Here is a 12,275-nt window from a genome sequence, read left to right as displayed (position 1 = left end):
AAGAATAACTATTTTTGGAAGGTCTGCCGTACATTTATAGTTTTAGAGAGGATCTGGCTATGGCAATGGCAACGGCACGTTTGCGAAATCTCCCTTTTGACTCGTTTGGCAAACACACCTCGGTACGGTCGAATCCATCCGTGGCCAGCGTGTACGTCGTCGGTGGATCAGCCAGAGACCGCAGCTGGATCAAGCATGCATTGGCCGGAAATGCTGACCATCGCAAGCCCTTTGGATGACGTGTATGACGTGAACGTGCTCGTGAAAAAGAAGAATTGCACATTTTCACCATGATATCCATGGCTGATCGTCTCCACCTCAGCAAGGGGTTCGACCTGGGAATGCCATTGTGTGGGTCAACCGTGGGTCGGATTTTTTCAACAAGTATATGTCAGTGGTAGTATTTATTTATTGCGCGGAAACTCGAAATTAGGCCGCTGTGGATATGAGGTAGTTCTACAATCAACAGCCAATATGAATCGAGGAATCTTGAATAATGCGCTTTGATTGGATGAATTGCCTTCTCCCCCCCGAAACAAGGACAGTACATTTACATTGCGCGCGAGATTCAGTGCCATGGAAGTTGGCGCAAGGGCGGCGATCAAGGCGACAAAGGTAATCGATGGAGGAGAAGCGACGCTTGAGCATGAGAGCCTGCGCGTTGGTGAGATCATCGCCTACTACACTACGTTATTCGTTGCTGGAGATCCACGAGGCAAGCGCGAGTCGAAAGGTATCGCATTTTCAGTGCAACAACTTGGTCAAGTGCCGACATGAAATAGTCATTCGCATTCGAAGTGATGTCAAGAACGACTACCCCATTCATTTGGAGAGCCAAGACTCGTACGACCTTGTCGTGAAATTGCCCGAAAGCGAATGCAGCATCATGGTTGATTCGATGTAGGATCTCCAAGCACGATATGGTTAAGCGCGTAAAAGATGCACAAGGCAACACGATTCACGATGGCATGTGGCGAAAAGTCTACACGTACGAGTTGATGCCAGGCAAGATTCGTGGTGAACTGGCCAGTGCGGTGCTCAAAGCCGCCATGAAGAACGTACGGATGGATAAATGTGTTGAAGTATGTCTCAACCTGGTGATCCAGGTCGTTCGTGATTCGTTTGCAAAAGTCTACGGAAGCAAAAATTCCACGTCCAAAAAGAGGCGGCGGGAAGACGGTACTGACGAAGTGAGGTCTCAATACACACCCAAACGACCTGCCGGAGCTGCCAAGTCCACCAAGCCAATGTCCATTTCCATCAGCAAATTCTTCTTACGTAAAACCGCTTCTGCTCCAGCCCCTACTCAACAAGAGGAGTCCAAGGCTAGCAATGCTTCCATCGCCCAGAAAGGCAACACCACTGCATCTGCCACGGAGGGTCAGAGGTGCTTTGTTGCAACTTGTGGAACTACTCCTCAAGGAGTCAAGGCACGAGTCACCAGCGACAGTCCGCCGCGACGACAGAACTACAGTAAACGTGATCTGTCCAAGAGCGGGCAATTGTCATTGAAGCCCTGCTCAGAAACGATGGAATCGTCGGCCTCGGTTATGTTACCCCACAACAGGTTATTCCGCCGCATGGAGCCATCTCCATGTGCCTCAAATGCTAAAGCAGTACGAAGACTACAATCGAACCAATTCCACTTACACTTTGCAATAGTTTGAACCCCTATCGACGGACGTGTTAGCTTCACGAGGAAAAAGTGCTCCCCATGCACCTGGAGCTCGTACTTTGTCTCTGTCCCCCACCAAGGCTAAAGACACATATTCATCACCATCGCCCCCGACTTCAGCGCCATCTCGCAACTCCTGTCCAAATTCTAATCAACGGAAACCGTTGACACCCACAACCCCTCCCTCTATCTCGGCACGTGGCTTGAAAGGGTCTACGGGAAAGTCGAAAATTCACGAAGACACCTTCATGTCTCCAGCTTCCTCTGCATGCTCCTCGTCGAAGGCGTCCAAGCACGGGTCTCATTCCTCATCGTTCGTGCCTTCATGTCCCTCGAGCGCATCAAAAAAATTGCAGCACTCAAATGCAAATGGCACGACTCGATCATTGTCTGGTGTACTTGGTACAGCATCTTTGCGTCGTCGCCGTCCTTCGCCACAAATCTCAAAAGACATTGCCACGTCCATCCCTTCGCCAACTCCTTCGTCTACGACGGATATCGCACTCAAGGCGCTCGCAGAGACCGCTGCTTTCTCGGTCAAATTTAAACGCGTCGACGACAGCTGCGACAAATATCAAGTGCAAAACATCGATGACTTGTCTACTGGCAAAGCGAGTGGTGGGTGGTCCCATGCACCTCCACAGAATCAGAGCCGGGTGACCACAACGCCCCCGTCTGACAACAAAATGTCTAAGAGGTTGGCAGCGTTCGGCAACCCAGCGCCGCGCGATGACGATGATATCACGCCACGCAAGAAACTTTGGCGCCAGGAACTCCGGACGTTCCGTGAAAAGCCCAACCCCTCCCGACGGCCCATGTCGTCTACAACACCGACGCCGACCCTACAACAAACCCCGATGGACGCATGGCTCATCCCTAGGAAGCGCAAGCCTGCAACTTCATCAACATCACATCGTGAGAATCCGAGCATGAAGCAATTGTAACTCGTTAGAGTAACTAATCCGACGACCCCAGCCGGAACAACAACAGCTTGGTCTCACGGTTCGCTGCCTTGACTGTATTCGCTTGGGTCTTCATGGCCACCAATTGAGTCCCCACCTTCAACGGCATCGCCAGTGGTTGTCCAAGTGCCACGCCCACCGCCCGCGTCTGTTCCATGTTGGCGCAGTCCTTGCTGCGCTTTGGCTCGATGCCAGATTCAGTCGAAGGGCGGGCTCACCCGACGTGATCACAACGACGTAGTTACCCGTGCGGGAAATTCGAAGCTCCCCAGACATCACGTTCAAATCCACGGCCGGGTCGTCCCAACCCTGGGAATTCCACCGCATGCGACGATCGAATGTGGCATCATACGAGGCGATGAGAGTGAGCACGAGGTTGGCATCAGACGGCACATCGCTGGGGATGGTGTAATTGGTGTTGCGACTCATGGTCGATTCAGGAATGGGTCGTTGAGACGGAAGAGCAAACCAAACAGACGAGATTCACACGGTGTGCGACGAGGTGCGCAGAACAGAACCCTGTTGCGGGCAGCGATGCCTTCGCGAGCGGCGAGCGTCGAGCCATTGTTGGTGCATGTCTACTGCGATGTAGATGTACATGCTGACGCACGCATCACGACCTCTCGCACAAAGTTCCAACAATGGTGCAACGTCGATATTTCAAAGCGCAGTTCATGCCAACTCAGCGTCACAAGAACCCCCGTACGATCGTCTCGAAGACCAGCATGTGCATGGGAAACCCGAAGAGAAGAAGCGGCGTCCGCAGAGGCGGACGAAGATGCTCGCTGCTGCGGTGTCCATCATGTCAACACCATTTCACATTGGGTCACTTTACAGTATGTCGCCAAAAGTATACTTGAAATTTGTATGAAATTTATAGTAACATCCGATTGGTCGAAATTGGACTGAATTCTTGCCCAGTTTCTTCCCGTACATGCCGTGCGCGGGACCGCGCAAGCGTGTCCTCCAGCCTGCGAAACTTCCTGGCGGCACGGAACCCACACAATCGGCACCGTCACCGATATACGTCGACATGCACGCTTCCCTCGGAGTACCGCCAGCGCAGACGTCCTCCTCGCCAAGACCTCAATCTCGTGCGTTGTCTGTCGCCTCCACATGGTGTCTCCTTTTTCCTTTTACTCCCACCAATAAACTGCGCGAGCTGGTTCTCCAGGCCGATGAAGACGATGGAGACGCGTGTGATACAAACAACAGCTCGCCAAGTTATATCATGCGACAGCTGCACGATCAACTGGTCCAACCGAATCGTACCGACGGTGCATTGCGATCGGGGGGTGTCATATCCCTCTGGAATCGGTCCCATGTCGGCTTGGTGATCAGTTCTGTCTTGGCAGGGTTTATGCTCGGCGCGCTCCCGTCAACCATCGTATCCTTGAAGGTCCAAGCTCGGGTTGCCACGACGGCACAGCTCCTTGGCCCTGCGTTTTCGCCAATTTACGGCCTCTCGTCGCCAGTGATGTTCTTCCCTGCGTCTCTTCGCTTTTCATTTGGTCTAGTGAGCGACATCTTTCCCATCTACGGGTCCCACCGAATGCCGTACATGTTGATGGGATGGGCCGCGTCATTTGTCAGTTTTCTCATCGGCGGCCTCCTCCTGTCAACCTCCGTCATCCAAGAGCCTTCGCTCCTGCTCATGCTGATTGCATGTTCAGGCGTCACGATGGCCGACGTGGCTGGCGACGGTCTCCTGGTTGAACTGGCCCAGCGGGAGCCAGTCGCGTTTCGTGGCAGGACACAAGGTATTGTCCTGGCATTCAAGTTTCTTGGCGTGGCGCTGTCCCAAGCATACATCGCCGTCCTTGAAGGGTCTTTATTCACGCAGTGGACTCCCTCGGATCCCAACTACCTCGGCTTGATCTATAGTCTTGCCATGCTGTCGGTCGTGCCCACTCCGTTCGTGTATTTTCTTGCGACGAGTCGACATCCGCCAGGCGCATTGCCCACTTCCCTCACGACGTCCTCACCGCGCGCTTCGTTCCTCGACAATGTGATCGCTCTCTGGACCTGCCTTCAATCGAAAGCGATCGCGGCGTACTTGCTCTTCTCGTTTCTGTTTTCTCTCGCGATCCACGTTGGAAACGGCGGCACGTCCGTCTTTAAGCGCGAGGTCCTCGACGTGTGGATCGAGCGGTCATGGCTGCACCATGGCGACGCGAACGTAGCCCCTCGACAAAGCCTGTTTGTCGTTGGTGCTGGCGCTGTTGTGTTTGGACTCGCCATGGTGGCCGTGACCAAGCGGCGATGGAAAGCGGCACTGGCGTGGTCGACCATAGCCATCGGGGTGGTTGGCAGCCTCCATGCATCGTGCACAGTGTACGGGACATCTCGTGTGTCGTGGTTCTGGTACGGAACGCTGCTGGTGCTGCAGGTCCCCCACGGCATCCGCCACATTGTAAGCCTCTTGCCCGTCGTGGAGTACGCCCCGGTCGGATTCGAAGCCACGATGTCGAGTCTCGCGATGTCGGTTCAACTAGTAGCCGTTCCCATCGTGACCGCTGTGTACAGCACCACCCTGCAGGACACGTTGGTGAACGTGCTCGAAGCCGACACGGCATCGATCACGCCGTCGGTGCAAACTCAAGTTGGCGACTTGATGGCTCTTGGTCCGTTGGCTAGTTTTGGTGTGTTTGTCAGTCTCATTTGGCTACCCAATTCACCCGTGGAAGCTCAAGTTTGGCGATGGGGTGGTGGTCAAAGTCGTGCCGCCGGGTGGAGCGTCGTGGCGCTGTGGTGGGCTGGCTGCACCTTGCTCCTCGTCACTAGCACCCTCACTATGTACTCTAGCTGGTCCTGTGGAGTCGTCCTCGGGGGAATCGGGTGTTCTGGAGCCATCGTTCCTGGACCTAGCTAGTGCGAATTAATTTAATCGGATTTGCTGATCAATTCGCGTCCCCTTCGATCCTAGTGGCACGCATGCACCTTGCCACACCCCGTTCCTCGTTCATTCACACGTCAAGAATCCCAGCTATCAGCGATCGTTTATGAAACAGAACAGCACGTGTGGAATGTGGGCCATGCTTTCGGACGGTGCTACTTGTTCTTGCGGACGGCAATGTTGCGCGCTCGGCGTTCCTTGTCGGATTTGTCGTCGGCAGCCTTTTCCTTCTGGAGACTCTTGAACACGGCCTCTCCGTCGATCGAGTTGTTGTTGCAGAGCTGAATCAACCGAGGCAGTGCCAACCGCAGCAGCTGCTTGCCATCGATCGCCTTGATGTTACCAGTGTACTTGGCGTACAGACCCTTTTTCAACCCCGACCACCACTTCACGACATCGTCTGGGGCCCAGTCCTTGATGGCCTGGCACGACATACAACCCGTTGTCATGGCTGGCAAGGCTGGGTCCGAGTACCTTGGCCTTGGCCTCTTCCACGGCGGATGCCACCTCGACCCGCTCCTTGCGAACTGGACCATTGTCGTCGGAGAGCATCATAGCTGCATATTGCAGCGTGTGCAGCGTATGCTCCGTGTCTGCAGTGTGCCATCATGTCCGTGAGCCACCGCGTATTCAGGTCTCCAAGCGAATGCACACATGTCGTAAAGAGAGCATGAAGTGGTGTTGTTGTACCCACCTGTCGCGATCGGGGACACGGTGGCAATCACGGCAGCGCGCGATCCGTTGGCCCACAGCGACTCTTTCAGCAGCCGCGTCAAGATGGAGTGTCGGTACGGGACGACTGCGGTCGGGTCCTCGGCACCCAATGCCCGCACGCACTGCTTGAGTGCGAGATGGCTCGAGTTGATCTCGATCGTTTCCCGCCGCCGGTCCGCCGAATGATGAAACGAGTCTTCATTGCGTTCGCTTCCCGCCAGATCGAGCAACGTGAGCACGCCCGGTGGTCGGCATGGCGTCGTCGCGGATGGTTTCGACCGACTGGCACCGGGTTTGGCCGTGTCTTGAATCGAAATCGAGCAAAGGAAATGCGATCGCGACGACACTGCATTCACTGATGTCTAGTGTCGCCCACAGTGAGAACGAATCGATAGTGTCGACAGGACGTACGGCTTCCGTGGCGCGCATGTCGAGTGCTTCGTGGATGATCGCCAAGAGCGCGGGCGCAGACGTGGCCTCGCGCTCCGTCACGTTCAAGAGTCGACTGTTTCCTGCTTCATCGTCACACACGAGGACCTTTTGTCGCCGGCGGAGGAGGTCTACGATCGGCATCCAACCACTTCATGCGGGCATTCGCGAGTTCGTTTGGACAACAATGCCATACCCATGCACTTGGTGCCGGCAATTTCGACAGCGGTCACGACAACGCTATCGCCACCGCCGTTGTTCCGAAACAGCATGTCCGCAATGTTCTAGTGGCGCTGTGCGTCATGGATGCACTGGGTCATCTCGCCACCACGTACGTCATGCAACCCGGACATTGTGTGCGTCTTGCCAGAGCCCGTTTGCCCATACCTGCAATCCGCCCAAATCGATATGCATCCGAAACTGGGTGGTTCGCGTACATCATAATGACGGACTTGCCACCGGCAATGGCGTGGTCGACAAGCGGCTTGCCCACTTCATCGAATACATCGTCGGTCGACGCAGTTTCGCCAAAGCACTTGGAGAATTTGTGGACATGGTTCTCGATAAACTTTCGTTTCATGTCTGCAAGTGGGCTGCATGAAGGATTGTTCGGCGCGACCGGCAGAGACGGACCTGCATACATTTGGCAGTCGTGAACAATGATCGTGTCGCTGCCGGCGCACGTGACGACGTCGTACTCCTTCTTCTTGGGTTCGTGCGGGAGCATCGGGCGTTTGCGAATGTAGACTTGGATGCCGCTTGGGTTGGACGACTCGGGCGTGCCGTCCACGTCTTGGTTCTTGGTGTGGTGATGGGTCCACTGCCGTCGCAACTGCGTGATCACGGTGCGGAAGTCCAGTCCATGGACCTTCCGGGCCGTGCTGCCAGACACAAGTTAAGTAACGAGGTGCTGGGATGCACGTGTTGTACCGCTTGTCCATCATGTCACCCTTGTCGCGCCATTGCTTCTCAGGCACCATGGCTTGCTGCGGCGATGTTGTGCGACGCAAATTGCTAAAATCGACCCGACCGTACGAAAACTAAAGATAAACTCGCCGCCATCTTGGCGTTTCCATCGCATGACCTCGCACATTCACAACAGACGTCCGCTTCACAAATATTTGAATTCCTGCTCAATATATCAAATATTTACGAAAAACTGGTAGAATTCTCGAAAAAGGGAAAGTCTGAACAAATATTGAGAGACAACGAAAAAGGTTCATATTATGGAAATATTGATGTTTTGCGCGCATCGGAATGGTCAAAATATGTAATACAGTAGGCAAGTACGTCCTCTGTGGCGTTTATCCGGATTTTTGAATTGGCGGGAGTGAATTATCCGGATCAGGATTGCCTCAGAGGACAACCATGGTTGGCAAGTCGTCGCCTCCTTCGAGCCCGCCTCGTGAGACAGAGGATGAACCCAGCACGATGGCCCTCCCAGATACCCCCCCATCTAGTCCATTGGTCTCTGACGTAGGCGCCAGCACCCAAGTACTCTCGTCACCACCGGTAACTAGCCCATCACGTCCTGTCCTGGCTCGAGCTCCGGCCACACCACCTTCCAGTCCTGAATCTGCTCCTACTGCATCCACCGAAGCACAAATCAACAACATTAGGCTCCCATCGTCACTGCCTTCTACCCCATTGCGACCTGCTTTAGCTGTTCCTGACACCCCTCCATCCAGTCCCCTGTCGCCTAGTGGTTCGACTCAACAACAGGCGGCCATCTTGCGCGACGCTCCAGCCACGCCACCATCGCCTTCATCATTTTCCCAACCGTCCGTGTCGATATCTGCCACGGCGGACCTTCACTACACTCACCAGGACTACTCGGCGTCCATCGATGCGACACCAATGCCACGATACCTCGGGCGATATGCCGAAGGCGACATCAACGTTGGGTTGAATCGAGCACTCCCTCGCGGCGACTTAGGTCGGTCTCAAGTTCGTCTGGATGTGCCACTGCCACAGCAGGCGTCGGCAGCTTTGAATCCCGACAGCCCGCCATCGTCTCCCATGTCGGATGGGCATCGTCAGTTTCCCGCGGCCCCGGCATCTCCCGGATCCGCCAGTCTCAGCCTTCGTCCCAATGACGTCGACTTGGCTCCACCTATGGCCGAACAGTCGTACTCGAACGCTGTTGTGTGGGGGACGAATGTAAACGTCGCCGAGAGCATGCGAGTCTTCCGCGTGTTTCTTCAAAATTTTGTGCCACGGGAGCTTGACGGCTCGGATGAAAGTTACTACCGCAAAGTACTTCGGCAAATCCACCTGACTCAGGAAGGCGTATTCAACCTGGACTGCCAGCACTTGCTCCAGTCGACGGACGAGACTAAGGTGTTGTACACGCAGCTGCTGCATTTTCCCCAAGTGCTCGTCCGGATTCTCGACATGGTCGTGCAGGACGCTTACAAGGCGATGTTTTCCGACGACCCGGATGCGGTATGGCTGTGCATGGCTGTATTCTCGGACGTTTGTTGGAGTAAAGCTCACGTGGCGACCTTTCTCTTGATGCCTTGCTAGACACGGATTCAAGTGCGGCCGTTCAATTTGAAGGAGGTTCAAGCGATGCGCAACCTGAACCCGAGCGACATCGATCAACTTGTGTCGCTGCAAGGCATGGTCACGCGGTGTTCCGCTGTGATTCCGGACCTGAAGATGGCATTCTTTCGATGCACAACGTGCCACGCGGACGTCGAGGTCGAGCTGGACCGCGGCCGCATTGACGAGCCATCCGTAGGTGAATTTTTTTCGTGACAGTGTGTTTGGGGGATGCATGCGGCATGGCTTGATGGATTTTTCGCCGCGATGGACGACTGACACGGTGCATGCACAGAGTTGTCGCCACTGCCAGTCGAGGAACTCGATGGAGATCGTACACAATCGATGCGCATTCACAGACAAGCAGTTGGTCAAAATGCAGGAAACTCCCGATGCGATCCCGGAAGGCGAGACGCCGTACACGGTGCGTGATTCGCGTGTAGGCGGCGTGCCGACGGCCCGCTGTGCGAATTCGTTTCCATCGAATGACCCAGGTGCAACCACTAGGTGATGCTGTTTTGCTTTGACGACCTCGTCGACGATGTGCGGCCGGGAGACAAAGTTCAAGTCACGGGCATCTACCGCGCCGTCCCGCTCCGTGCCACCGTCAAACAACGCGTGGTCAAGTCCGTCTTCAAGACGTACGTGGATGTCGTGCATTTCCGCAAAGTCGACGAGTTGTACAACCAAGGCGGCGGATTTCGAGATGCCAATGCCGTGGACGCCATCACAAACGCCAAACTCGGTGCGAAACAGCGCTTGCTCATGCGTGGTTGACAGGAATCCCTTGCGATCGTTTTAGACGAGTTTCGTCGAATTGCTGCTGACCCGCTCGTGTACGAGAATCTGTCGCATTCACTGGCGCCGTCTATTTGGGAACTTGACGACGTGAAGAAGGGTACGTATTCGTCGATAATGTGCCCGCCGTCCCGTCGGCGATTACGAAAAGTGGCGCCACTGCTTCACGTGGGTGCATCGTAGGCGTGCTGTGCCAATTGTTTGGCGGTGCAAGGAAGGGAGAGTCTGGCCCGGATAAAAAGCACACGCGGTCGGATCTGAATGTTCTCCTTTGCGGCGACCCAGGGACGTCCAAGTCCCAGCTGCTCTCGTACGTGCACAAGTTGGCGCCGCGCGGAATCTACACGAGTGGCAAGGGCAGCTCGGCCGTTGGGTTGACGGCATCTGTGGTTCGGGATATGGAGACTGGAGACTTTGTGCTCGAGTCTGGGGCGCTCGTTCTCTCGGACGAAGGCATTTGCTGCATCGACGAGTTTGACAAAATGTCAGACTCGGCGCGCAGTGTTCTCCACGAAGTCATGGAGCAGCAGACCGTGTCGATAGCCAAGGCTGGCATCATTTGCTCGTTGAATGCCCGCGCGTCGATTCTGGCGTCGGCCAACCCAATCGAGTCGCGGTACAACCCGGCCAAAAGCGTGATCGAAAACATAAATATTCTGCCGACCTTGCTCAGCCGGTACGAACGACTCGATGTCTCGCCCTTGGGACCGTGCTCCATGTGGGTCGGGGACTCGTCGATCGATTTGCGTGGGTGGGTTGCCATGCCAGGCTCGAATCGAGCTCTGTGAGCATCTGGATGGACATTGTCGCCTCAGAATGCCACGCGGATGCACGACGTGTGGGGCTGATCGCCTGCCCTGCTACGTGGTAGACCGTCCCACTCGACGTGACACTTGGCGCCGTTTGTACATCGATTGTCGTGCTCTTTGACGGATTGCCCTTGCTCGACGCCTGCGCCTGACTCGACTGTGTAGGTTTGATTTGATATACCTCATTCTCGATCGGCCAAATGCCGACGCGGACCGGCAGCTTGCCCGACATATTGTCAGCATGTACTACGACGGGTACACGGTCAGCGCGACGACACGAACGTCCGAAGTGATTAAGATGTCGGTCCTGTCCGAGTACATTGCGTACGCGAAGAAGCACATCCATCCCAAGCTGACGGAGGCGGCGGCCGCGGACTTGGTCGCGGGGTACTTGGGGCTGCGACGCATGGGCAACAACCGCAAGAATATCACAGCAACCCCTCGCCAGTTGGAATCGCTCATTCGGATCGCTGAAGCGCTGGCCAAGATGAAGCTGAGCGCGACGGGTACATGTGCAATACGTCAAGTAAATGGCACTGAGAAGGAGTACGTGCATTAGTGACGTCCAAGGAAGTCGCGGAAGCGCTTCGATTGATGCATGTCGCGACGCAAAAAGCCGCGATGGATCCGCGCACGGGCACAATCGACATGGACATGATCACAACGGGTCTGTCGACGTTAGATCGACAAACGCTGCAGACCATGGTGGCCGACCTAAAACAGATTCTCGATGCCGAAGGGTCGATGAGTTTGGGCGATGCCAAGCGCAAGTTGGACGAAGCGCGGGGTACAGAGACCAAGCCAACGGACTTTCAATCGGCGATTCGACTCTTGGAAGAGGACAGCGTCGTTCAGATCACACACGGTACGCTGAGGTACATGGCCGACCATCGCGGCGCGTAGCTTCCTATCCAACCCTCGATAACTGTGACCAAGTGCAGATTTGAATCTTCGTGTGATGGCGCACGCGACGATGGCAAGTCGTGCGATCGGCTGTGACAGTCTGACTTCATGACGAGGATGTAGCCACATGTTCACATTGGATCAAGTGTGTGGAATGTTCCTCGTCTTGACCGCATTGCGCGCCGACGCCTTGTCGGCCACCCACAACAATTCGGGCATCACACACTCGATAACAACATGCACTCAGCCGAAATGTGCTCGACAGCCAGACTTGGAACGCGGAACTTGGCGACGGAAACCTTGCTACGTGCATCGCCCGCATTCGCTGTGGAAGGAAACCTAAACGATAGTCCATGGCGAGGTGTGCGGAAAGTGGTGGCACACGCTTGGTCGCCGTACAGCCAAACGACTTCCAGTCGTTTTCTTCACTCAGCGCCAGCGGTGGCGGTGATGGGGGCAGCGGCACTGCATGGTGAGGTCGTGGACGCATTGTCACCTTCCATCACGCATCCGAAAGAATTGCACATTTTGAACAATAGCAATAT

General features: G+C 55.3%; 5 protein-coding genes across 10 annotated transcripts; 3 read left to right on the top strand and 2 right to left on the bottom strand.

Annotated features, from left to right (window-relative positions):
* The first annotated feature begins 559 nt into the window (after positions 1 to 559).
* H310_10444 lies at positions 560 to 2,961 on the top strand. Of its 2 annotated transcripts, XM_008876839.1 has the most exons (5): positions 560 to 733; positions 783 to 843; positions 905 to 1,058; positions 1,107 to 1,616; positions 1,663 to 2,961. In XM_008876839.1, the coding sequence occupies exons 1-5, from the start codon at positions 577 to 579 to the stop codon at positions 2,617 to 2,619; spliced, it is 1,839 nt and encodes a 612-aa protein (XP_008875061.1). In that variant the 5' UTR covers positions 560 to 576; the 3' UTR covers positions 2,620 to 2,961. The 2 variants fall into 2 exon arrangements, with proteins under 2 accessions (XP_008875061.1, XP_008875062.1); XM_008876840.1 differs by having other exon boundaries at positions 783 to 1,058.
* Positions 2,633 to 3,066, bottom strand: H310_10443 (hypothetical protein; the record flags this gene model as incomplete). The annotated part of the gene is made up of 2 exons (XM_008876838.1): positions 2,633 to 2,810; positions 2,861 to 3,066. The coding sequence occupies 2 exons, from the start codon at positions 3,064 to 3,066 to the stop codon at positions 2,633 to 2,635; spliced, it is 384 nt and encodes a 127-aa protein (XP_008875060.1).
* A 503-nt stretch (positions 3,067 to 3,569) lies between these two features.
* Positions 3,570 to 5,541, top strand: H310_10442 (hypothetical protein; the record flags this gene model as incomplete). The annotated part of the gene is made up of 1 exon (XM_008876837.1): positions 3,570 to 5,541. A coding segment is annotated over one exon (1,940 nt), but the record flags the coding sequence as incomplete, so codon positions are not given.
* Positions 4,499 to 7,755, bottom strand: H310_10441 (hypothetical protein). 5 transcript variants are annotated; one of them, XM_008876833.1, is made up of 9 exons: positions 7,607 to 7,755; positions 7,310 to 7,557; positions 7,114 to 7,258; positions 7,012 to 7,063; positions 6,873 to 6,960; positions 6,659 to 6,807; positions 6,228 to 6,609; positions 6,008 to 6,126; positions 4,499 to 5,955 (listed from the first exon to the last, which is right to left on the bottom strand). In XM_008876833.1, the coding sequence occupies exons 1-9, from the start codon at positions 7,654 to 7,656 to the stop codon at positions 5,689 to 5,691; spliced, it is 1,500 nt and encodes a 499-aa protein (XP_008875055.1). In that variant the 5' UTR covers positions 7,657 to 7,755; the 3' UTR covers positions 4,499 to 5,688. The 5 variants fall into 5 exon arrangements, with proteins under 5 accessions (XP_008875055.1, XP_008875056.1, XP_008875054.1 ...); XM_008876834.1 differs by having other exon boundaries at positions 7,310 to 7,755; XM_008876832.1 differs by having other exon boundaries at positions 7,114 to 7,557.
* A 284-nt stretch (positions 7,756 to 8,039) lies between these two features.
* On the top strand, positions 8,040 to 11,792 carry H310_10440 (hypothetical protein). The gene is made up of 8 exons (XM_008876831.1): positions 8,040 to 9,121; positions 9,203 to 9,415; positions 9,516 to 9,644; positions 9,728 to 9,965; positions 10,023 to 10,118; positions 10,202 to 10,694; positions 10,993 to 11,333; positions 11,387 to 11,792. Exons 1-8 carry the CDS (start codon positions 8,045 to 8,047, stop codon positions 11,728 to 11,730), a joined length of 2,931 nt encoding a protein of 976 aa, XP_008875053.1. The 5' UTR covers positions 8,040 to 8,044; the 3' UTR covers positions 11,731 to 11,792.
* Positions 11,793 to 12,275: the final 483 nt, after the last annotated feature.

This window comes from Aphanomyces invadans (assembly GCF_000520115.1).
Source record: "Aphanomyces invadans strain NJM9701 unplaced genomic scaffold supercont1.26, whole genome shotgun sequence".
Lineage (NCBI taxonomy): Eukaryota > Oomycota > Saprolegniomycetes > Saprolegniales > Verrucalvaceae > Aphanomyces > Aphanomyces invadans.
Note: the sequence above shows the minus strand (reverse complement) of the source record. Positions and strands in the feature narration are given on the sequence as shown.